The sequence below is a fragment of the Trichosurus vulpecula genome, chromosome 2, assembly GCF_011100635.1.
Source record: "Trichosurus vulpecula isolate mTriVul1 chromosome 2, mTriVul1.pri, whole genome shotgun sequence".
Taxonomy (NCBI): domain Eukaryota; kingdom Metazoa; phylum Chordata; class Mammalia; order Diprotodontia; family Phalangeridae; genus Trichosurus; species Trichosurus vulpecula.
In genome coordinates, this window is record NC_050574.1 from 158210172 (window position 1) to 158237475 (window position 27304).

The 27304-nt window shown below is 40.3% G+C and overlaps 1 protein-coding gene across 1 annotated transcript in view; it reads right to left on the minus strand.

Moving 5' to 3' along the window:
* The window catches only part of FAT3 (FAT atypical cadherin 3), a 211087-nt gene that overhangs the window by 78322 nt on the left and 105461 nt on the right, over positions 1 to 27304 (minus strand). The window contains exons 9-12 of the mRNA XM_036743967.1: positions 21331 to 25404; positions 16707 to 16903; positions 15541 to 15694; positions 12062 to 12295 (exon numbers count right to left, since the gene is read on the minus strand). Of these exons, the coding sequence (XP_036599862.1) occupies positions 12062 to 12295; positions 15541 to 15694; positions 16707 to 16903; positions 21331 to 25404 (4659 nt within the window). The remainder of the gene's footprint in view (positions 1 to 12061; positions 12296 to 15540; positions 15695 to 16706; positions 16904 to 21330; positions 25405 to 27304) is intronic.

Below are 27304 nucleotides of genomic sequence, written 5' to 3' on the forward strand. Positions count from 1 at the left end.
AATCAAGTCCAGTGCTCTTTTAGGGACCCAGTGCAGAGTTCAAGTTGATGGTCAAGCCCTCTAGATGTTGTTAGAGGTGTCCTCATGCTTAAACACTACAGAGTCTCTTAAATTAAATACAAACCACCCCTCCCCCCTCCCCAAGTGAGAGTTTTTTATCCTAACTCTCTACACTGGAAAAGCCAAGAGGATGAAGAATGCCTTGTCTGCAACCTATGGTTCATCTATTTGGAAAGAAACTGCAAAAGGACAATGATTGTACAGGAAGAAAGGGGGCTTGATTACCCTGAGAAAAGTTCATAATTCTTTTAGTGACCCCATGCTTCTCCCTAAACCAAAGATTCAACTTTTTTTTTTAAAGCACAAATATTCTTCTGGTGCTGTTGTATGGCTATCAGCATGGGAATACTACAGATTCCGAAGAGGAAGTTGAGGGCCAACAAAAGGGCAAAGGAGAATGCATGGTGGATGTAAGCAGTCTGGAGTACAGGAACAACCAAGGAATTACACAGGACAAGCAGAGTTGGAAATTTTATACTAAAACGCAAAACACATGCATGAGAAAAAGATGGGTTGGTAAAGTAGCAAGGATGTGGGATAGATAACCTTCAGAGAACTTCAGATTTCAGTGAATCCACATGATATCAAAAGGATGTGAAGAAGGCCCCAGCACATAGTGCCTGGCAGTTAATTTATAGGAGGACATGTGAGATAGTTGCCCAGGATGGCCTATGATTTGCATTACTTAAGTTGGCATGTTCACAGAGCCATTAAATTGTTAGAATCATGGTTCCATCTCTTTATTTTTGTGGTTTTTTTGATTTTCTTTTCTCTATGCAAGAGTGTTTACTACCTTATAAAGATCTAAACCATCTGTTCTAATATGTCAAATTTCTCATTTGTCTTTAATAATTCTTCTTTAAGCATTGTAATTTTCCTCCTTATACCTTTCTTTATTTTCTATATTCCTTTTTTGAGCTTCTAAATTACTCTTCTAGTTCTTATGATTATTTTATTCTCATTTCTGGGGATCTGGTTGTTCCTCAAATATTGCTGTTTTCTCCAGTTTTACTTTTTGCTCATTTTTCAAGGACCTCATTTCTTTACTTTTTGTGTACTCATTTCTTTGCTTTTTACGTTTAATTTTCCCTGAGGTTTTCTTTGTGAGGATTGCTTGCCTTGCACTTTTACTACTTTACTTGGTGCCTTTCTTGCTGTGTAGAGGCAATGGATTTAGACTCCACTACTCATTCAGTCATCTCACCAGAAATCTTGCCATCTTATTTGAGAGATTAAAATATACACGGCCAAAACAAATTCCAGAGACTAAGCAAGCACATGAGAATGAGAACCAAGTCATCTATGGAAGTACTGTGGGGCTTGAATGAAAACACAGTCTAAATGAATTCGGAAGGATCCAAAAAGAAAACAGAGCCAACATGAAGCCAGAGTGTTCAATATTTTAAAAAATTTATAGAAAGAACAATGCTTTCACCTAACACCAAATCCAGAGGATAGCTAAGTAGGATAGCTAAGTTCTCAATTTCTCACACCTGTTTACTTTTCAATGGGAACACCATCTGAAACAGTTTTAAGCAACTATGTTTAGAGATCATCCCTCAGCATTCCAAGCTTTTTAAGATTTCCAAGTCTTAAGGTACATTCCATTCTTGGTTTTAATCTGCCCCCATGAAGTCACTGACTTTCTTTGGGAAAACATTTTTTGATAATAGTCTTCATTGTGAAGGGATTTCAGGGAAGGAACTGTATTCAACTTTTTTTTTTTAAGTGCTGGGAGAAAACCAACAGTCCTAAACATTTGTTACCATTTTCTGCAGTAGACAACTAAGTCACATTCCATCCACAACAAAAAAAGCTACCAATCTTTTCCCCCTTTCTTTTGTAAATGCCTACAGCTGATATGAAATAAAACTGAAAGTTGCCAGGAGGAGGTCCAGGAAATTAGCAATTACTTTTTAAGTTGGCAATTACTTTTAAATAGTCTCTAATTACTTCTTTCAGAGTGCCTTTTAAAAGTTTTTCATGGGGTGATGACTAAAGCTGGCAAGTTCCCACCAGGCAGAACACCAAAGCACAGGTCATCAGACTTAACTTAGAGCCAATAAGAGGTAGAAGAAAGTACAGCTCACAGAACCAGAATGAGTGGCTCTGGTGATTCTAACACTAGTCTAAGCTGGACTCTCTGAACCACTCCCGCCCTGGAGGCAGGAATTTGCTGGAGTTCTGAGCTGTTTTGGAGAACTGGGACCTCAGCTTTGCCCCTTTACCCTGGAATGAGAAAAGTGGTGACTGGAAAAAGGGTGCAGTAGACAAAAGGAACTAGCAATTTAATTCAATAAACTCTTATTAGGTACCTGCCAGGTACAAGATTTTTATTAAGTATCTATCTATTGAGGGGCAGCATGGCCTAGTGGTGTTGTGGGTACACGAAGTCCTTGATTCAAATTTGGCCTTTGTGACCCCAGCCAAATGATTTAACCTCTTAGCATTCTAGGCAACTGTCTTAGACTGTAAATTGTGAAACAGGTGCTGATCTACCTTCCTGTCCTAATTTCTTCCCCCAGAACTCCCTACAGGAATGAAATTCAGGGTCTGCTAAAAAAAAAAATAAAGCAACATCTATTTCATGGATCACTGGATAAAAAATGAACCACTTAATGAGGCAGCTAGGTGGCATAGTGGACTTTAGGCACTTAATAGCTAGCTGTGTGACCCTGGATGAGTCACTGAATCCTGCTTACCTCTGTTTTCACACCTGTAAAATGTGGATAATAACAACCTCACAAGGGGGCGGGGGCGGTGCAGATCAAATGAGATAATGTAGATACAATGCTTTTCAAACCTCAAGCGACTGTCTAAAGGCTAATCTATAAAATCAGTATAAGGACAGCATCTACCTTGCAGGGCTGTAAGGATCAAATGAGATAATACACGTAAAGCACTTTTTATACCTTAAAATACCACGCAAACGTTAGTAACTATTATCATTCTTGGTCTTCCTCTTCCTATCATCACTAAGGGGTTAGCCAGGGAGTGATGAGCCACTTGGCTTTTAGCTAGGCTGGCCTGTGGGCGGAAGAAAGAATCTGCTTCCAGGCTCATTCCAGAAAGGCTTTGTAGCACATACTCTGCCATAGCTTTTACTCTACCAGCATAACCTTCAAGGACCCACCATCCCCTCCATGCCATATAGCATGAGCGGGACTTTTGTGAGGAGGAACAGATATTGCAGGTGACCCAAAGGACTATGGAGAGATACTTGCTGGGCATAAGCAATTAATAATACATCCTCAATGATGACGTGCATGAGCAAGAAGCTGCATGAGACATTATGAAGGACACGTACAACTGGAAAAAAGTAGGAGGCTGGTCCTGAAGGGTGTGCCTCCGAAGAATGAATGGCCTCAGTGCCTAAGACATGCATCTGAGAAATGTTAAAAGAAGGCACGGTAGAAGAAACATTGGCTCTGGATTCAGAGGACCTAGGTTCAAATTCTACCTTTGACCTGAGTGACCTTGGCCAAGTCATCTAATTTCCCTAGGCCTCAGTTTCCTCATCTTCAAATTGAAGGAGTTAGACTAGATGGCTTTTGAAGTCCCTTTTAGTTCTAGATACATGATCATATGAAGTAAAAGAGTGAGGGGTTCTTAACCTGGAGTCTGTGAACTTAAAAAATATTTTGATTATTTTATTCCCATGGAATCAATTTCATTTGTAATACTCTGTATTTTATTTTGTGCATTTAAGGAGATTATTCTAAGAAGGAGGCCCATAGACATGGTCAGATTGCAAAGAGGTCCAGAAGGTTTCCAGCATGTTGAGGAGACCCTCAAAGGAGAATTAATGAAAGGAAAGAGACAAAGATATAAAGATCATACATGATGGTGATGATGAGGATGACAGCAACAACTTCTCATAGGTCTGCAAAGCTAGAAGGTGTGGAGAAGTTGCAATCTGCACTGGGAAGGGAATGTCTACATTGCAGATCCATTTAGGTGGCTTTCAGAGCTCTGAGCCACAGAGAGAAATTCTAATTCCAGGGGCACTCACTAGCGTGGCATTTAGGGATATACCAAGTGACCTCATGACCTGGACCTCAGGAGACATCAGGTATAAGTGTCACACAGAACTGAATAAGAGATGGTCCTTTACATAACCTGAGGGCTACCTGTACATGGGCAGAAAGATCTGCATTGCCTGGCTCCTCCATCTGTGATCCTCGTTGGGTGAGGGATGGAGGGGCTATTGGACCACCTGGAGAAATGTATCTGGATACCACTGGGAAGCAGAAGGATTCAGCAGTGAGCTTTCTAGATTCTGAGCCAAGATTCCAGGGCTCTTCAATCAGTTGTCCTGCCTGCTGTGCTGTGTGATGAGGGAAAGTCACTTAACCTGCTGCACCTCAGTTTCTTTATCTGCAGGTAGGGGAGATCACTATCCATCATTCATCTATACACAGGAGGACTGTAAGGATTACTGGTAAGTTCTTTGAATGCCCTGGAGAAAGGCTTCAGACAGATGATTATATTTTTATTATCTACAACAAGCAGAGCACTTAGACCTCAATGTCCTCCAGAGAATGACTCATGTCTCTTGGCCTTTGTGGGGGGAGAAGGGAGGAGGAAGATTGTTTAATTTTTACTGACATTTTAATGACTCCTCAGCTGCCATCAAAGATTTAACACTTCAGAGAATAACTAAGCTTTGGAAAAGAAAAAAATAACATCCGTATTAACTCACTGACATAGAGAACTTAGAAATAACGCCATCCGCCCTCCTATGGTGCCTGGCAAAGACACTAAAATAAAGGACAAGCGGTAATCAAGAATAGCTCCTTCTCAAAACACTGTGGATCCTAATTCTTGGTACAGTATGAAAACTGCCTAATCGAGGAGGCAGGGGATAAACGTTTGAGTTCTGATTTTGTCACAAAATAGCTTTGTGGCCTTGGACAAGTCACTCTGGAACTCAGCTTCCTCACTTGTAAAAGGAGTTACTAATCCTGGCACACCCTACCTCACAGAATGGTTGTGAGAAAAGCACTCTGCCCACTTTAAATGTTTATTTGAATGGGGGGTTATCATCATGATCTATGAGGAAGCTGCTGCTGTTGGGGAAATGACTGTGATTTTAATAATATACAGGCTCAGCAAGCCAGAGATAATCCAGTCAAGACTCCAAGGATAAGCCAACAGCTGTGACATCATAACTCATGTATCTCCCCTGCACTGGCTTGCTTCAATGCGCTTTGCTTGGGGATAAGCTGCAAAACCATCTGTTGCAGAAGGCTGCTTCAGAAATTTCTGCTTTCGGCACGAGTGGAAGCATCTGTGCCCCAACTCTGGCAGAAATACTTTTCCTGATTTTGATCAGGACTGACCTTCATCGAAGCATACATTTCCCCAAACAAATACAGCCATATGGACAATTCGCAGTTTTAGCATGTTGGGTCATCTGTTTCCCCCTTCTCGGTGGAGGCCAGTTGAGGAGCTATTTCTTGGCTCTTTCTCCTTTGCACCATCAAGCAGAAAGGGCTCAGCATTAATCCTATGATATCCTACTTTATGGAAACCTATCTAGGTGGGAACTGGGTAATTCAGAATGATTGCTTCCTTCATTCAGCAAACATTTATTATGAAGCTTCTACACACATACAAAATGAAATAGTTCTTGCCCTCAAGGATTTTATTAATGCATGGCCCCAAACAAGTATAGTACAGTCTTACATAGATACATATGAATGTATATGATTATAGATATATATGTATATGTATGTATGTCTGTATGTGTGTGTATATATATATATATATATGCATGTATGTATCTATCTGCCTAGCTATCTAAGCTTAATTATAGCCTTATTGGGGGAGGGGAAAAAAACAAAGTAAAAAGTACACAGTAAAGAACAAAATAAAACCTGCAAGGAAGTAAAGATGGACGATTCTGAACACAATGTGCAGTATTTATTATATAGGCTTTCTTGAAATGGAAATTTATTGCTTTATATTTTGAATCCTTTCATATTCTACTGTGTACAGGACCATTTTTTTCTTATTTTGTATTTAGACTTGTTTCTTTGTTCTTTTCTTATTTTGTATTTAAGTTTAAAATAAAAAAAAATACCAAAAAAAATCTATGGCTCCTTCATTAGGTCTCTAAGATTAACAGGAGAATTATGAGATGGAAGGGAGGGTATCATTCATATTTCTAGATCTTAACACTTAGGAGACTTTTGTCATGGATGTGGGGAGAGCCCAATGAGAACTGCAAACTCAAATGGCCAGGGCAGATGCAGATACACGTGTGATTTAAGGACTTTAAGAAATTATGTATTAAAGGTGGGGCTGATAGCATGCCAAAGGGCCTGCCTGGGTCACTTCTGAGATTTTTATCAAGGTTCTATGCCTGTTCCATTAGTCACCAGTCTTAGTAGGGCTCTGGAGGTGGAGGAAGAGGTGAGGGAGAAAGAGGAGATTAGCGTCAATCTAAATGCAGAAGGCTATCTTGTTTTCAGGTAGTACCTTAAGGACTTATAGTGGGTACATCATGGCAATCTCAGAAAGTTTCACAGCTGCTTGGGTGCGGGGTTCGGGGGTGAAGGCTTCTCATTGTAATGGTGCCAGTGATATTTATATCCAACTGCTTAAGAGGTTGGGATCATGTCTCCTATGCACTTCGTTCTGGCAAACCCTAAATCCATTTTTTTAAAAAAAAGGACTGGGAATCCCTAGTTCACCCAGGCTAGAAGTACAGTGGCCACTCACAAGGCTGATCCCAATCCTGATCCACAGGGAAGTTTTAACCTGACAAATAGGCAAATTTTGCTTTTCCAATGTGGGTGGGTTTGCCCTTCCTTAGGAGGCCTGGTAATCCTCTTCTTCCAGGGGCTCACTACATTGGCACCTGACTCATTGTAGGCACTTAGTGTGGCCACCCAATAAGACTTTGGTCCTATTTCAACTCAGAACATTTGAACTCAAGGGATCTGCCAGCCTCAGTCTCCTACCACACCAGAGATTGTAGGCATTCATCATACCTGGTGCAAACCCTAAATTCAAAAAAAAAAGAATACCTTTTATGTTTTTATTATGGGTATTCTACCTGCTCTTTCATATTATTTTACTAAAGATTTAACCCATGTCATAATTTTTCTTTCCAAGTCTCCTTCATAATTTTTGAAAGGTGACAGATACGTAACTACAGCCAGTCAGCAGTTATGTGAAATAACTAGATGGTCTGGTTTAAGGCTCATAGGTTAACATATCAAGAGGTGGAAGGGACCTCATAAGCTATCTCCTCTGTCTTGTCATTTTACAGATGGGGAAACTGAGGCCCAGAGAAATTTAAGTGACTTAGTATTATAGAGGTAGGAACCCAGATCATCTGACTCCAAAGACAATGGTTTTTTTCATTGGATCTAAAGCATTTTGTATCAATGAGCTCATTAGTGTTTTGTACTTTCTTAATAAAAATGAACTCATTTGAACACTAAGATGAATCATTGATTAGGTGCCTAGCTCCCTTGCTGCTTTTGGAGGTCTTAGGCTTTGATCCCTGTTTGGGAAAAATACTCAATCTGGATTTGTTCTTGTAAGAACCCAGTACAGGAGGCCAAATTTCAGCTCTTTATGCCACATCTTTCATGGGTTCAAGGCCAGGCTTTGACATATATTTTCTACATGATCCTGGACCAATCATGTAAACTGCCAGTGCCCCAGGCAGTTTTTTAAGACTGTAAGTTACAGGCCGGTTGCATTGATGAAGAGGGGTTTCTCCCTGGGAACTCTGTATACCAAGGAAATCACAGGTCTGAGATTTTTTAAAAATGCTAGTCAGTTGCTCGATCTCACTTTTCTCTTGTTTTCAGAGAGTCTTCTATTTTTATCAAATAGATAAAGTAACTGCCCAGATGTATAAATGAGTATGCTCTCGGTAACTTAAAAAAAAAAACCAAAACCAAAACCCAGTATAGAGCAGAACAGGAAAAACTAGGCTGAGGAAGCTCTATCTTCTTGTCTTTATTCTTTATGATTATATGTCAAATGTTGGGACAAAGACATTGTTTCAAGAGAGGATGATAGATAGTTCATTTTCCTTATACATTATTTAAGAAGTCACTGTGATGGGTTCAATTTAATTAAATAAATATTTATTTTGTGGCTACTGCGTGTTAGGCTCTTAACATAAAAATGACAAAAATAAATGTTTCCTACTCTCAAAGAGCTTACAGTCTACTAGCAAATTCGTGGAACTCCTAAGGCACCATGGAGACCTTAGAAGAGATTCTAAGCCTCTCACAACAGCTATTATTCTTAGAATGGACTAGTAGATTTGCTCATCATAACCCTGCCTTGCTCCGTGTTCCTGTTTACTGCGAGGAATAACAATCCCTCTCCCCTCTCTTGTGGCTGGAAATAAAACAACTCTTGGGGCACAACATAATGCATTTCCCAACAAAAGTCACCCTTTCTTTTTGCCTAAAATACTCACAGATATCCTTTCTCCATTACCACAGATTCCCTGAGCTTGTCTGAGAGGCACTAAATTAGGTGCCTAAATACCAATCTATCTCCATGAAAGAGGCAGAATTAGTGCTCGAGGCCGCTAACCCAAAGGGCACAGCAGAAAAGGTGTCCTCATCTTTCTCGAAAATACTATGCTTTGCAAATGTTGGGCCATTAGTTCATGTCGCCGGTTTAAGGGACTGAAGACGTTTCCATTTTACAGGAAAATTGAGAGTGTGTTAAAACCAGGGCAAGTGGCACATTCTTGTGTAGAACTCATAAAATTCATGGCACAGTCATCTTTTTCTTTGTTTCATTCTTGACCCACACTGCTCATCCTTTGATTGCAGTTGGTTCACCTCTGAACGAAGGCTCTCAGGGTAACCAGCACGTGCATGTTACTCGAGAGCCGCTGTTGTGAAGTTATAACAAACAGGCCACTCGGGTTTGGTGAGACATTCATTCTTCTGGCCCCAAGCATTAGAGGGTTCCTGTTTGCAGTGTGGCACATTCTTGCCTGCCCTCCGTGCTGAGGTCACATCTTACACAGTGGAAGGAGTTCTGTGCTGCAGTCAGAGAACCTGGGTTCAAATCCTGCCTGTGACACAAGGTCACCTATACGTGACCTTGGACACATCCTTTAACCTCCTCTTGCCTCACTTTCCTTAATTGTAAAATGAAGTGGGAAGACGAATGGCTTCTGAGGTTCCAGGCAGGTCTAGGTGTAGGATCCTTTGAACTAAGCTGCCTCCAAGTGTAGGGGGACATCTAACCAAACCAGGCGACAGACGTCCACCGAGGTCACGTATCCTTCGTCATGTGTGCCACAATCTACTACTTAGCATTAGTGGATGAGGTTCCGTCTGCCTTCAAGCTGAATTCTCCATCCACTTAGTAATACAGAAACCTCTAGACTCAGCTCACTCTCATCCAACCCCATTATTAAAGATGAAGAAACTGCTACTTCTTCTGCATGAGCTGGCATTCCTTTCGCCCTAATTGGCTCCTCAGAGAAGCATTTAAGCAGCGTAAGAATTGGGGTTAAGAGGACCCCAGAGGCCACTTCGTCTAATTTATAACTGACCAAGAATCCCGTAAACAACACCTTCCACAACTGTCCATTTAGACTTCACTAGAAGACTTTTAGTACCTAATACATACATGGGCTGCCCATTAGGGGTAGCTAGGTGGTACAACGGATAGAGAGCTGGACCTGGGGTGAGGAAGATCTGACTTCAAATCGGGCCTCAAGCACTTACTAGATGTGTGACCCTGGGCAAGTCACTTCCCGTTTGCCTCAGTTTCTGTAAAAGGAGGATCATAATAGCACCTACTCCCAGGGTTGTTGTGACAGTCAAATGAGATAACAGTAATTATCGTAAAGTGCTTAGTATAGTCTGGCCCATAGTAAGCACCATATAAATGTTAGCTTTTGCTACTGTTTTTTCACCTGAAGACAACTCCGCTTAGTGAAGTTTTCCCTAAGTAAAAGCTAAATTTATATATTTGAAACTTCTACCTTTTGCTCCCCTGGGGCCAAGGAAACAAGTCTAATCCCTTTGTTGTCCTAGTTGCCTATTTGGACCACTCTTCAGGTATCTAGAATGAGTCACCCAGATCCTGGAAGTTGGAATTTTTCCTTTCTTCATTATTCCGATGATAACCGAATTCATCAATACTTATATTACCTCCACGGAAGGGAAGTAAAACCTTTCTTTAATTTAGCACACTGCTGAGAGATAGCCCAATGGAAGGGAGAGTCGGGACGACCTGCAAGGGTCTAAGACAGCTCCAAAAGGCTCATCATGGAAAAGGCTATGCCCATCCAGAGAAAGAATTACAGAATCTGAATGCAGACTGGGGCATGCTACTTGCTCTCTCTCCTTTTTGTTTGGCTTGGTTTTATTATTTCTTCTTTCTCGTGGTTCATTCCATTGGTTATAATTCTTCTTTACGATATGACTAAAGTGAAAATATATTTAATAAGAATGTATATGTAGAGCCTATATCAGATTGCATGCCATCTTGGGGAGAGGGGAGGGGAGGGAAGGGGAAAAATGTAAGCTTGTGGAACTGAATGTTGTAAACTAAAAATTAATTAATAAATTAAAAAAATGTACTAGCTGAGTGACTGTGGACATGTCATCTGATCTCTCTGGGCCTCAGTTTCTGCATCTGTGAAATAAGGGAGTTGGACTCAGTGATCTCTAAGGTCCATTCCAACCTTATAATCTATGGCGGGCAGCTAGGTGGCACAGTGGCTAGAACTTTGGACTTGGAGTCAGGGAGACCTGAGTTCAAATATCACTTCAGAAACTTGACTGGCTCTGTAACCCCTGGCTGGTCACATCACTCTCAGCACCCAAGGTCACTCTCTAACTTGCAGAGCTCAGGCTGCTATGCACAGATTAGAGGGAGTTTACTTAAGAGGCATTTCCTATGCTAATGAAATCACAGGTCTTCCCTACCCCAAGATACTACATACACATTATCTAATAAGCCTTATAATGTAAAAGACCTTTATAACCTTCCAAAATCAAACGTGGTAACTGAAATTGTAGCCGCAATTCTAAACACAATTGATGACGTCACTAAGAAGAAATCTCCAGAAGTCTTGGACTTTAAATCTGCTTACAATTATTTATTCTATATTTATTCTTCCATTAGTCCAATAAATTTCCTTTCAGTCCAGAATTAAGAGCAACAAGACACTGAATTATATAAATGTCTATTTCACACATCAGACACACCCCCATCATCCTGCAATCCTCTGATTTACCGCTCTTAAAACATAGAACCAAAAGGACGTCTATATGCCCTTTCATATTTATATTCCATCATGTAGTCACCCCAATAACTTATGCATCCTCAGAAGGATTACCTAGCAATTAACTTACATCTTTCAGAGTTCACCAACTCATTATGTAAAGTGGGTTTTAATACAAACTTTATTAGTAACTTTCAATTCTAATTCTCCCCCTATTCCCCCATAATGTCATTTCATACGTGACCAAAATGCTTTGGAAAATGGCTGTCAGAAAGACAGCACTGGGCCGACGATGCATTTAGTAATTGGTCTTTGCACTAAAGGGTGGCACGATAAATTGTGATTGTCATTTCTCAACTGTGGCATGTGATGGAATTCTTTTATTGAAATGGAAATGAATTTTCCCTGCTGCACAAGGAATTTTAACTACATTCAGGAGGCAGAAAAAGAGGGAAATGGTTACCTTTATTTAGAAAAACAAACAAACAAAAAAACAAAAAAAAAAACTTTGTAGGAAGGTGAAGGAACTCATAATGTCCTTTTTTAAAAGTACATACCAGAAAGAAATAGCAGAGAAGGAAGGAAACTTGGTGAGTTACAATATACATATGAAGCACACAAGCCGAAAGGAGAATTTGGGCCTTTACACGCTGAAGTTCTGACAGAAACGTGCCTATTAAGGTTCTTACATGGCAAAAGAACGGTAACCCAACCAAGAAGATGAGGTGTACAAGAGATCATCGGGCCGTGTCTGTGTTCTTGGCTTACCTAAGTCAGGATCCGTGGCTTGCACTCTCGTTAACAAGGCTTTGGTGGCTGTATTCTCATAGATACAGGCATTGTAATGGTCAGATGAAAATATGGGGGGATTATCATTAACATCTTCCAGAATCAGGCGGATGTCTGACTGGCAGAACCTGCCACCCCCATCGGTTGCCCTGGCAATCAGGTTGTACACAGGAACTTTTTCTCGGTCTAAAAGGGCCAGGGTTTTTAACTCACCTGAGAAAAAGAATAAATAGACAAAAAATAAAAGTAACAAAAATAACAGCTAGCATGAACATCGGAACATTTCAACGTTTTAAAACAATTTCAGAAGGCAGAATCTATATTATATGGATCCACCAATACAGAGCGTATCATTCAATCAATCAAAAGGAATTTATTAAGTACTTATTATGTTCCAGGCACCAGGCTAAGTTCTAACAATATAAAGAAAGACAGAAACAGTCCCTGTGTCCTTAAGGAATTCACCGTACATAAATTGATATATTCAAGATACATAAAGAGCAGATGGAAGGCAACCCTAGAGTAGGGTTTCTTAATTTGGGGTGTGAGAATTGCCTTTTCTTAGCATTTTGAAAACTATTTCAATATGTAATTGTTTGTATTTGTAATACCATGTGTTTTATTTTATGCATTTAAAAAATAATACTTTGAAGAGTCCATAGATTTCACTAGACTGATAAAGAGGTCCATGGTGACCCAAAAAACAGGCTGGGAATCCCTGCTTCAGAGGGATGGGTATTAACAGCTGAGAGGGCACAAGAGAACGGTCTCCATTTTGCTTCTCTTTCACCAGTCAGGCAAGCATGAGGGACTCTTGAAATACGGCAAAACACATCTGCACGTCCTTCAAAGACGTGTAACTAAAGCCACACACAGCCAAAAGCACAGCATCTGGGATTGTTTCCTTTGGCAACTTGAGGGAACATAATGCATCTTTAGGTTTCTCAGAACCATGGTCTGGTCACAAACAGCAGCAAAGTAATATAAGCAGCATAGTTCACGAATGAAAACCTGATCCCAAACCTATCCTTTCCTTCCTACCTTTTTCTTCCTTCCTATTTTTTCCTTCCTTCCTTCCTTCCCTCCCTCCCTACCTACCTCAGGGAAAATGCAAAAAACTGAGGATGACATAAATTTAATTACTGTCATTAAGAGAGGAGATCCTATGAGACGAGAGAAAGTATTTTTAAAATATCACCAGACAGAGGAACTGGCATAGTGGCAGCCTTTAATAAAAACTAATGCGTGGTGGTGACAATTCATAGAAGGTAAAAACAAAGGCTAGTAAACAGTGTTTGGGTCTTACCATGTGGACAACTCAAAAATTTTATAGATCTTAGGCCCGCAGGAACCCACTACTGATGTGGCTCCATCAGTGCTTCCCCAATGAGCTGGGTCCCATTACGGGCAAATAAATATCTGCTCAACAAAATCAACAGTAATAGAAATTTGGAAAGCCTAGCTCTTCTCCACAGGTTTTGTTAGGTTTTCATTAGATTTTGAGCTGCTTGAGAGCAAGAACTGTTTCTTGTCTTTCTTTGAATCCCTAGCTCTTAGCACAGCGCTGGCATGTAGTAAGCATTTAATAAATGCTTGCTGACTTGAATTAAGAGGCTAAGGTTGGAATCACATCTCTGACTTTTACTAGCTGCATAACTGAGGGCATGTCATCTAACTTACCTGTGTTTGTTTCCTCATCTGTAAAATGGGGTTACATAAAAATCTCTTTTTTTTGGGAGAAAAGTGGTTTATAAACGTTGGTGGCTGCAATGGGGAGCTGTCTGGACCTCCGATTTCAATGGTGTTGAGAAATTTTCTTGAATAATGTATATCAGGAACTCTGTAACTTGCGGTTTTAGAATGCAAGCTCATGGAGAGTTAGCACAGCGCCCAGAGCTTAGCATGGAGCCTGGGCCATAGGAGGCGCTTAATGAATCTTTACTGACTGATTGACACCTTGTCTAATACAGAGTAGGTACTTAATAAATGCTTAATGACTTTGTCCCAAACCCAGTACTTGAGGTAACAGGGGGTTAAATGACTTTTTCATCTTCATACAACTTGTACGTGTTGGAGACAGGACCTCAACCCCAGGTAGGTCTTCCTGACTTCAGGATCAATCTTCTGTCTCTTAGGCTACATTGCCTGTCTTTGTGAACTTATACAAAGATGTGAAGAATTATTTCCATTAGCTCCTGCCCTCACTATGGACATGCAACATAGATTTCATAACCTTTCACTTTGTGAATATTACCTAGCCATGAATATAAAGCCATGGCCTAAAAATAAAGAAAATCTAATGAAAATCAAACAGTAATAATAGCGAGAATCAGGAACTAGACATAAAAGGATTTCAATCCCAGCATTCTTTCATATTTACTTTTATTGGTTTTTTTGGGGGGGGAGATAGAGCCCAAGAATTATTTGCTGAAGGAATTAAAAAATATATATATGTATATATATATTTATATATATATCCCATAAATGGATATATCTCTATATCTATATCCTATACATGGAAAGGACAACAACAACAAAGTGGAAACTAAATGCTGTATAATTTTGACGAAATTTGACTTCTGAGAAGAGATGAGAACATACACCTTCCTCCCTTTTCTGCAAAGGTGGGAGACTATGGGTGTGGAACATACGCTGTCAAACTCAGATAAGGCGCTGGTTAGATTTGCTGAACTGCTTTTTAATTGCCCCCATTCTTCTATTCTTTGCTATAAGGGATGGTTTCACCATGTAAGGGAAATGGGAAGAGATATGTTTGGAAATGAAGGTTATATTAAAACAAAGCATATCAATAAAATTAAAAATCTTATCGAAGATAATTAATTGTCTTCTTATAGTTTATTGGGAGGTAAAAAAGTATAGCAATTGGAAATGCCTAATGGTCGGGGGGATACTGACAAACACAGGGGAAATCAGTATAAGCTTTCTGGTCAAAAACAATTTTTGTGGCTAAAGTAAACCACACAGAATCCACTTCTCTGGTATCATGGGGGCAAGACTGTAATGTAGGCAAAACTATTAAAATGAGATGCTTCTGTCTTTCTTATATTCATATAAACCCTCTACAGAAGATGTGAGGATATGTATGCAAAGCAACTCGTAACCAAGAACTGCAATATCAATATAATCTATTATGAAGTTTAAGTGTATATATATATATATATATATATATATATATATGTATATATACATATATACATATATATATATATACACACACACACACACATATATATACACACACACATACACACATCAATAAGCAGGGCCTATGAGCAACTAGTACCATGAGGAAGTAGTGTAATTTATAAGAATGATTAGTCACCTACAAGTCATTTTATCATCTAAAAAGCACACCAGAGCTAGGGGGATAAGATTCAGTCACGCTTATACCTAGAGACTAAAACGGTCATTTCACCAAAGAACACACAAAACCTTACCACTTTCTGGATCTAAGAAAAATTTGTTGTTTCCAGGGCCGTAGAGGGAGTATCTAATGTCTCCATTGGGCCCGATGTCAGCATCCTTGGCACTGATCTTAAGGATGATTTTATTTGATGGAATGTCTTCTGGAAACGAAGCTGTGTATGCAACCTAGACAGAGGAGAAGAAAAATGTTTTAAAGTATTTGTAGATTTGGGATAGTGTAGATTAAAAAAAAAACCATAAAAAACAAAACAAAGCAGATGCAGATAATTTAGTTTCTAAGCTATTTTTTTCCCATTTAAACTCATGGCCCTTTCATATTCTGGATGGATCGCTTTATCCTAAAATCTATCAAATGGCTAGCAAATGACAATCTTACCAAACCAAAGAAGGAGCTGAGTCGGGTTAGTGCATGAAGAGGATATTCACATTTTTCAAATGATCAGATTATGAGAAATCTTTGTGCGCAGGCCGCATGAGTTAAATTATCTAATTAATGGCATTCAGTTTTAATTACCATTACTAACGGATACAAGCCTGTTCGCCTGACACCTAGTGTCAATCAGGTTGTTGCTCGGTCATGTCCAACTCTTTGTGATCCCATGGAGTTTTCTTGGCAAAGATGTTGAAGGGGTTTGCCATTTTCTTCTCTAGTCGATTAAGGCAAATAGAGTTTAAATCACTTGTCAAGGGCTGAATTTGAACTCAGATCTTTTTGACTTTAGACCCAGTGCTCCATCCACTGAGCCACCTACTTGCCTGTCAATCAGGTACACGTGAGCGATTAGACTGTTGAACAGGCCTCACTCTTCTTTTTCTTTACATGTGTTAGTTAAGTAGGATTTTTTTTTAATTGGGTAAAAATCTCAAAGAGCCTCAATTTGGGATAAGGCAGGCCATGCTTAGTGTTAGGGCTACACTTTGGATGCAGCCATTCCATTACTGCTACTGCTGGTGGTGCTGCTTCCATTACTACTACCATTACCCAGCATTTATAAAGTGCTTCAAGGATCACAAAGCGCTTTATAAATGTTGTCTTTTTTTTTATGCCTGAAGCAAGCCTGGGAAGTAGGCATCATTGTTCCCTACACGAATGAAAGAAATAAAATGAAGTCACTTAAAAGTCAACAATAGGAAGCATTAATCAGTGAGAAGAAAGCATGAGAATCATCCGACTGACCCGGTCACACACTGGACTGTTGTCATTCACGTCAGTGACAGTGACTTCCACCATCGCCTGAGTGACAAAAAGCCCATCTGTGGCAGTGATGTTCAGGAAGTAAACATCTTGTTCTTCTCGATCAAGAGGTCGTTTTACATAAACCTTCCATTCATTCTGCACCAGGCCCAGAGCGAATCTTCCTCTGGGATTCCCTCCTGCAGTCGGAGAAGAAATCGATCTCCTTAAGTTTCTGGAAGAAAATGCCTTCTATACTAAAACGACTGGGAAAAGGAACAACAAGTTAGTCTCACTTCTTTCTCAAACTCTATAGCCCAGGATACTAAAAAAGACAACCACTCAAAAATCCTAAATTCATCTGATTCTCTTGCCGCAAAGCATGACATTTATATGCCCTGCGTGGAAACAAAGACAATCATTTCCAGAGAAAACAAAATCCATTTAGAGGAGTTTGAGACGATCTCTTGTTTGGTTTCCCTGAAGGACGATCAAATTCAAACTGTGAACAATCAATAGTCTTCTCAGAACCATACGACTGACTGTCTTTCCACTTAGTCTCGGGAGAGGATGTAATACACCGTAGCTCTTGTTACTGAGACAATTTCATTAGCTGTTGATTATGTAATCAAGGAATGGCAGTGAGTTCTACTAAGGAATCTTGTAACGAAAATTTATCATACAGCTGTACTGTTCTTAGCCAGGAATGGAGTCAACCTTTTTTATTTTTATTTTTAAGTTTCCTTGACACACAAGGATAACATTACTATTTTAAAAACCCCAACAAAAGGGTCACTGAAGGAGCTGTTCAGAGACAAGCAACGTAAATAGTAGGTGCTTAATAAATGTTTGTTGACTGACTGCAATTAGATCAAATTTATCAACGAGTAAAATCTGAGAGAAGAGTGGAGAGATGCTGCAGAACAGCTTTCTGTCTGCACCGGAATGTGCTGAAGCTGAACCCTGCAATAGGACTGCTCCACATCGTTTAACTTTGTCGTGATGAAAGTACAAAGAGGAGCAGCAAAAAACAAAATGAAAAAGGGACTGCCGTCTCTACCCTCCCATCCCCTAGGATGGCAACATGGAATTAAAATAGGCAAAGAAGTTGGGTATCGTCTTTAGTTAGCAGTCTGTCCTTGTCTCAAGAAGCTTCCAGAAGACTCCTCTGGCATTTAAAGCCTTTCTCAATATGGTTTCAAAACACTTTCATAGACTGGTTTTGGATTACTTGCATTCATGTACTCTATGCTCTAGCCAAACATGAGATACTCCACTCCCCACCGCCCCCCCCCCCCCACTGCCTCCCCTCCATACTTCTGCCTCTTGGAATCCTCTGCTATTATTGTAAAGGCTCAAATCCAATGTCACCTCCTCCTATGAGAGGCCTTTCCTGATTCCTCTCAAAGTCTGCAGTGCTTCCTTCCATCCCTGGAAGTACTACATATTTATTTTTCTGTATATAATCTACATTTACTTACCTGTATATGTGCCACTCCTTCCCAGGAGTGTAGGCTTAAGGATAGGAACTGTTCTCAGTTTTGGCTTTGTACCACCCTCCCCCCTCCCTCCCATGCCCCCAACACCCCACCATAGTGCTTGGCACAGAGCAGGTATTTAATAAATGCTTGTTAAACTGAATTAACATCTGCCAGGGATTTGGACCTCACTGGAAAACAGGAGAGACCTCACCTTTTTCTCAAGGGATCTTAAAGGACAGGAAGTCAGAGAACACATTCTTATCTAGCGGAACATTTGAGAGAGGGAGAGTGAAAGTCCATAAAGGGAGTTCTAATTTGTGATCCTGAAGGATATTTATGTCATGGATCAAACTGGTGTTCCTCTGGTGAGGGAGACATAGAGAATACTTGTAACCCCTCAGGGAAACTGTTGACAAAAGGTGAGGACCTCACATTCCTCTGGGGAAGATCAGGATGGGCCCATGGGCCCTCCACCATCCCCTAAAACCTAATTATGCTTCCCCTGATTATTTTGACACACGCAAATGTAACCTGTTCTATTGCATTAAATTGTTTCCGTACAGGCTACAAACTGTTCTTTTGCTGTTGAAAATGATTAACAATCTTTTGCTAATCTGGAACATTATGGTCAAGACGTCTGCAACCAACTGCTATGTAAGAAGGAAAAGTAAAATCTAATTAACGTCAGTTGGTGGTTGGCACTGCCAATAGTAATTGTTGCTTTAAGTGACCGTGCACTCTCCACTTCAGTAGAGTTGATGGGACAGTGTATGAGCCCTTTAAATCACTGGGATTTCAGGGAAAGTGCATAAATAATTAGAAAGGCACCTTTAAACTTCAGTCTTCCTAATAAGAAAGAGTTCCTCAGAATGTCTACAAGGTTTCTGTAATAAAAGTGAAACATATAAATCAAAGATGATTCACAAGTCTCTTCTCCTCCTTCCCATCATCCTTCATTCCTCTACTGTAGAAATGTACACATTGCAGATGGAGGGCTGACAGTATGTGATAAAGTATAAAATGCATAATGAGATTTAAACAGAAAACATTGTCAGGGAAAACAGTCTCATGAAGGCAAAAGGAAGGAAAAGACTGAAATGAAAGGTACCTTTTGCAAATGCTCATATGTATGCCCCGCTGCAGCTCTTATTCAGTAGTGATTAATTAACTTTTCCACTAACATACTTAAGCAGATTCCATGTCCTAAGGGCAGTCTAATTAATTCCTTTTTCTCTCTGAATAATGCAGTTTTTCTAAAAGGAAGCCACCTGACTACAAGTATTGATGGATTCTTTAAAATCTTCTGTCACTTTTCCCAAGTCCTGCCTTTGAATGTCACAACATCAAAATATTGACCTGAAAACCCTCAAAACAATTTTTTTTAGAAGGACTGCTCAACTATTCATTAAGGTTCATTTTCCCCTGGCAACTGTCCCTTCATTAGCTACACCATTTGCTAATCTAATAATGCTCCTACCAGGAAAGGCAGGTAGTGCAATGTTTCTCAAAGTGTGGTCTAGGGACTCCAGGGTCCCTGAGCCCCTTTTAGGGAGTCTGTGAGATCAAAACTATTTTTTAATAATACTAAGATATTATTTCTCTATTTTGAATACTCCTCCCTTTTCCAACTATATGTCTGTGTGAGGCTGGCTTTTCCTCATATACTTCAACCAAAACAACCTATTGTAACAGACAGAATGCAGAGGCAGATACAAGAATCTGGCTGCTTTCTTTTAAGCTAGACATTAAAGAGATTTGCAAAAATATATAAAACGATGTCACTTATCTCACTAATTTTTTTTTTGTTTTGGAAAACGCGATTTTCTTTTTATAAAAAATTTTTATGCTGCAATGTAATGGCTTGTAACTTTTAAACTGATATTTTAAAAACGTATCAGATTTAATTTCTAATATGGTAAATTTTGACATTTATAATCCAAATAGAACAAAAGCTCTTTGGAGTTCTCAATATTTGGGGGGAGGGGAGGAGTTGCAAGCAGACTTGCCCAGAGTCACACAACTCTGAGGCTGCATTTGAATTCAGGTCCTCCTAGCTCCAGAGCCAGTGCTCTACTTACTTACCACCTAGCAACCTCCCCCAATGATTTTTTAAGTATAAAGGGGTCCTGAGGCCAAAAATTGTGAAAATTGCTGTTATAGCAAATAAACTTCCTGTCTTGGAATCAAAAGTTCTGAATTTAAATCCTTCCTCTCTTACTAGTTGTGAAGTTAGAGGCAAGTCGCCAGAAGCTTATTATCAGACACGTGTCAAATGGGGATATTTGTGCTACCTATTTTTCTGGTCTTACCCCTCATTCTCCTCCACCTACTCTGTAAGCTGGTAATGCTAGCCTCTTTGCTGTTAAGCAGAACACTCCTGACTTCAGGGTTTTTCACTGGCTGTCTCCCATGCTTGGAATACTTTCCCTTCCTCTCTGCCTCCTGGCTTCCTTCAGGTGTCACCTAAAGTCCCATCTTCTACAAGAAGCCCTTCCTGGTCCTCCTTAACCTTAGTCCCCCATTGCAGGCCAAATATTAGTGTATTTTACTCTCAATAGAAAATTTTCCTGGGACGGACAATTCATTTTTCACCAGACTAGGAATGGTGAGAAAATTTAATGACAAACCACTATAAAAGTTTCTCCTCAAAAGACAATGATTATTATCTCCAGATGAGAATTATTCTGTGCTGATTTGTTTTTCATTTGAACAGCACAATATCAATCTGGTAAATTTTGGGGTGTATGAATATGTGTGCATGGGTCTAGGTTTTCTTTCTTTAAACTCCCCCTTTTCCTCTTCAAAACAAAACAAAAAACCACAACAAATTCACTCTAGGCAGGTGAGTTATCAATCATAAATAATCTAGCAGGGAAAATAAAAAGGATATTTAGAAGACAGATAATGTCCAGGGGTAGTAGCCCTTTTACAAAGCTAATCTCCTCATCTATAAAATAAAAGTAAGTTTTTCCCGAGGGCAGGGCCTCTTTTGTTGATCTGCATCTCCCCAGCACTCAGCAGAATTTCTCCACTTAGTAGGAATTTAAGAAATGTTTGAACTGAGTGCTACTTGTCTCTCCCCTCTCTTCACCCCTACTTGACTTCTTTTTCAGACGGCTACACAAATAATGGAAACGGGGACTGACCTGTAATATGATAGCTCACTTGCTGATTAATGTCAGAAGTGTCTTCATCCCACGTGCTGAGGACTGCTACAACTTCACCTGGGGGGTCACTCTCCTTCACATGCTCTCGGTATACCTCGTGTGCAAAGACAGGTGCATTGTCATTTATATCCGTCACTGTGACAGAGACCAAGATTGTGGAGGAGAGAGAGAAGGCTTCTCCAAGGTCGGAGGCTACCACTGAGAAGGTGAAAGTGGGATCTCTCTCGTGGTCCAGGTCTTTCAAGGTGCTGATCCAGCCTGTGTTACTGTCAATACTGAACACTTCCATTACCTTCTCTGGATTGGAATCAGAGTGGAGGGCATAAGTGACCTGTCCATTGGCACCCCAATCTCTATCAACAGCCTTCACTTGGATAAGCCTGGTGCCCACAGGCATTCCCTCCATTATGATGGCTTCATAGCTTGTAGCATCAAAGAATGGTTTATTATCATTTAGATCTAGTACCTTGATCTCTATGTCAACGGTAAACACAATATCCACCTTGTCCAAGGGGATGGTGGCTGCAACCTTAAAGTGAAAAGCAGGGGTTATTTCACGGTCAAGTCGCTTGTCCAGTTTGATGATGCCAGTGTCCTGCTCTATGATGAAGACCCCACCTTTGTTATTTTCAGGCCTTTCACCATTAACTGTGCTAAACACAACCTTTTGACTTGGCAAAATCCTGAGAGAATCTACTGTACTTCCAATGACAGTATCTTCTGGAATGGCGAATGAATACTGGGGCTGAGTAAAGGAGGGTAAGAGTATTTCAGGAGGCAAGACATGAATATAGACAGGAATGAGGGAGTGCTTTACGGGAATGCCACCGTCCACTGCTTTGACAAAAAATGACAAGACGGTGTTTTTCAACTGGTGAAAATTACTCTTCGTGACCATCCAGCCATTGTCAGGGTCGATTTCAAGAAGATCTGCTACTGAGACAGAGGCTTCGCTATACAGTGAATAAGTGATCCTTGAGTTCGCTCCATCATCAGGGTCAATGGCTTGAACCTGGGTTACCAAGTGGCCTCTTCCAACATCAGCTCTGACACTAGCTCTATATTCTACCGTCAAAAATTGGGGAGCGTTGTCATTTTCATCCACAACAATTACCCTCACAGTACAGAAAGTTGTTCTGCCTCCACCGTCCAGGGCCCTCAAAAAAATACTAATGTCCCCTTCCATTGGGCTTTCCCGGTCCAGCCTTTCTGTTGTTATGACTTGCCCATTGCTGTCGATCAAGAATCGGTCCTTGGCAAAGTCATTGATGATAGCATAGCTGATCTGCCCGTATGTTCCCGGATCCCCATCTGTCGCCCTGACGTGAATTACCTTTGTTCCTGGAGCAGCATTCTCTCTCACTTCAGCAACATAGGTGCTTTGTGAGAAGGCTGGACTGTATAAGTTAGCACCGAGTATCCTGATATGCACCTGTGCCGTGCTGGTGAACAATCCGTCAGAGACAGACACGTTCAAACTATAAAGAGGCTCCATTCTCTGTTTCCGGTGGTTGGACAGGGTGATGACACCGCTCTTGCTATCCATCAGAAAACTTGTTCTGTCATTTCCAGATAAAATGCTGTATTCTAACCGGTCAAAATCAGAGCTGTCGGCATCAGAAGCTTGGACACAGGTCACAAAATGGCCCCGTGGAGCTAATTCACTCACGTAGGATTCATAAATCAGCTGGTTAAAAACTGGAGGGTTGTCATTCATATCGGTCACATAAATATTAACAAGTACCTCGCTGCTCATTGGTGGGAATCCATTATCCGTCGCCCTGACTTTTAAAGTGGATTGTTGTACTGATTCATGATCTAACATGCGGGCTGTCAAGATTAAGCCACTTGTGCTATCTATGTGAAAATAATCAGTACTGTTATAGGTGTCCTGCACAATCTGATATTGTACAACTTTATTGTTCTCTGAATCTGCGTCAGAGGCTACCACTTGCAAGACGGGTGTCCCAATGAGAGAGGCTTCAGATAAGGTTGCGTTGTAGGTGGGTTGATCAAAAATGGGGGGATTATCATTTACATCATTAACTAGCAAGTCGACAGTGACCTCAGCCCTTGCACCAGTGAGAGCATCACTGGCTCTCACTGTCAATTTAAAAACAGGTGTTACTTCATAGTCCAGTGGGCTAATGACATTCAGAACTCCAGTGTCAAAGTCAATGTTAAACTGGTTGTAAGGATCCCCATCCACAATGATGTAAATGATTCCTTGTCCTTCTGGGCTGGTTGCATTGATGCTAAGGATGGGAGTATGCATTTCTACATCCTCATTGACAGAAGTTGTGTAAAAAGGCTTATCAAATACTGGCATTGCTTTGTTGACAATAGTGATGGGAAGTTCCACAGTTGCAGACAATGCAGGCTTTCCGCCATCTTTGGCTAGGATGATAACTCCATACTCAATGTTAGATAAATCAGAATTGAATGCTTCTTTTAAAAAAACACTCCCTGATTCTGGGTTAATTTCAAAGTGGCCATAGTCCTCTTGGAGGGTGTAGGTCACTTCGCCGTTGGCACCTTTGTCTCTATCAAGAGCAGTTACACGGTAGATCAGAGTCCCAGGTTCGGCATCGACCTGCACAGCAGCATAGTAAGGCAGCCCTACAAAAACTGGAGAGTTGTCATTGATATCTTCAATGTTTACTCTGACGACTACCCTGGCCACACGCAGATGGTCTAATTCACGACTGGCTTCTACCACCAACTCATACAACTCTTGTTCTTCACGGTCAAAGGGGACACCAGTTGTCTGGATGACCCCAGAGGTAGATTTTATTCTGAACTTGTTTCCTGGATTCAATATGCTATATATTAAAGGTTCATTAAGGCGATTTCCAATTGCATTGACAATGGCTACTTTGGTGATGTTGGTACTGTTCTCTGAGATTGAAGCAAAGTAAAAACTTTGTGTGAAATGGAGACCACTGTCCATGGCTTCTTTTACCATGATGGTCACCATAGCAGTACCATAAAACTTACCATCTGACACTCTGACTATGAGCATATAATGATCTTTGGAAAGGCTGCTGTTTTTTATGGAGAGCACCCCACTATTGGAATCAATTAAAAAATGGTCCAAGCTGCCTTCCATCAGACTGTATGTTAGTTCAGCTGGCACTTCTGAGTCAGGGTCTGTTGCTTGGACTTTTAGAATCTCCACCCCAACATAAGTGGGTAGAAGTAAGACTGTTTCAAACACTGCCTGAGTGAAAACTGGAGGGTTATCATTCACATCTGTCACCTCGATATTGACCTCTGCTGGGCTTTCCGCAGTCAGCTGGGGATTACCACTATCTCTCACATGAACGTGGAAATGGAAATGGGCAATGGTTTCATGATCCAAGCTGGCGATTGTTCTGATGGCACCCGTGCTGGAGTCCACAGTGAAAAACTTCTTGGCAGTGGACTCAACAATCTGATAAACTAGCAAAGCATTCTGATTACTATCAGCATCTGTGGCTCGGATCACCAATGGATTGTTACCTGAGCTACGAACGATGCTGTTTACTGGGGCAGCCTCACTGAGGCTGCCTGAGTACTGAGAAAAAAGGAAAATGGGGGGATTGTCATTTTCGTCAACAATCTGAATATTAACCGTGGCATTGGATGCCATCCCTGCCATGTTGGTGGCTTGGATGGTGAGTTGATAGGAAGAAATGTGTTCGTAATCAAGGGCCTTTTGATTGGTTATCACACCAGAATATGGGTTTATGGTAAAGGCCCCCTCAATATTTCCATCTTTGACTTCATAAATTAGTGTAGATTGACTGATGGCAGAGATTAAAATGACTGATGTCCCAATGTCGACATTTTCATTCACTTCTGCTTGGTATTCTTTCTGAGTGAACTTGGGATGAGAATTATCTGACATGGTGACAGAGATACGGACGATAGCAGTAGCAGACATCGGTGGGGAGCCCTGATCGGTCACTTTTATGGACAAAACGAACTGTCCCATTGTTGTCATATCTGGTTCTTTTGATACGGTAATGATGCCCAAGATAGGCTCAATCTTAAATGTGTTTCCAGTGTTCCCTAAAACATAGAAATTGGAAAAAAGTACTAGTTATACTTGTTTCAATAAACATTTTTTTCTGAATATGATTTCCTTAAAAGATACCTTAGGGCAACTGAACAAGCCAAATGAAGATTTTTGAACTCACTTATTTTGATCTTAATGAATCTTTGATTATTTGTAATTTATCTTGAATTTTCCAGACTGTAATTGTCAATCTGGGATTAAACAAATAGACAAGCTTTCCCATCATGGGCTAAAGAAATTGGTGCACTAGGCACAACTGAGCTAAAGAATATAATAAGCCGAAGGTAGGGCTCATCTGCTAGGATTGATTAAGATTTTCTTTCTTCTCTATCCTTCTGAGGAAAGTTATAGTTCAAGCACAGAACATATATGTGAAACAGGGAGAAAAATACCTTCATTTATAATATGAATACAGTATATGTTAATGAGTACTCACAGAACATCACAAGGATGACGTTTTTTCACATTCCAAATGAAAACATTCTACAAAGTGAATCAGGCAGGTTTTTCTTTTTCCCCTGCCTAGACTTTGATGCATTTTCTCATGGATAAACCTTTCATTTGTGTAACTGGTTATGTTCAGGTTACTCGAACTGTCAAGAAATGACTTTAAGTCATAACTTGTTACATAAATTGTTAAGGCTTACCCCAACCCAACCCAACTCAAAAATTAAATAAAGAAAGGAGAACATTGCTCTGACCTGTAGTGGTCCAACCCTGCAAGTGTTGAAAGGATTTCTTGTGAATGATGAAAATGTGTACAATCTGAATTCAGTAATTAAAACTAGCATCTTTGTGTTGGAGCATTCATGGATCAGAGAAACCAGAGGCCGCATTCTGACATATTTAGAATTGGAAAAGCTGTCAACAATTATATTGTGAAAGTTCAGGGCTTTGAAACAAATACTGGTTTGAAGTTCAGAAAACAGACAGAGATTCAGATGAAAGAGACGGCAACTACAGTACGGAAGATAAAACCTGGATTTTGTAATGAAGGGAGGTAGGTGACATTTATTTTGAAAAAAAGTAGCTGGTGGGATGAAGCATTTCTCATCATGTATTCTCCCCCCATTCTCTTATCAGTCATCCTCCCACTTCTCTAACAACCCATTTGCTCACAGGCTTGGATTCTTTAAATTAAAATTTACACTTCTTAGTAGTTTAAATATTTTCTATTCCTTCTGAGGTAGTGCATGACGGGAGGCATATAGACGATTCACTAAATGTCAAAACCATTAAGGCAGGCTCAAGACTACAGAGGGCAGATAACAAAACGGGTCTGGCTGTAAAAATGCATAGCAAAATCACTGAATCTTCTAGGTAGAGACTTATTGAATAGAAAAAAGTTTTATTTTCCTAAATAAACGCACAATGACTAAAGCATTTATTGAGATTTTCTTTTGTCCCTAGCTGGCAGTGTTCATCAAAGCTCTATTTCCAAGTGAGAAAGCCTTACTTTCCATAGCAGAGAACATTTAGTAAAGGGAAACCATCTGACTCGGGCCTAGAAAGTGAACTTTGGATCATCAGGCCTTCTACCCGAGTGAGTTCTCATTTTTCAATCTGAAACAAAACTAGATGGTGATCTTTACTACACATGGTCAAGGATATGTGTCTTATGTATACTTTCAAATGTTCCATTTGTTAACAATCTGTACCTACTTCTATGTAACTTATTGCCTTAGGGAGCAGCCCTGGGGGCTAAGTGACTTGCCCAAAATTATGCTATCAGTAAGTGATGGAGTCAGCATTTGAACTCAGGTCTTCTGACTCACCCACTAAGCAATACTACCTACTCCAGCTGAGGAAATAGCCTCATTGGGAGGTTTCCTATACTAGTAAAATCATAGATACAGGCCAAAAGAGGCATCTTGGTTTAATGGATAGTATCCT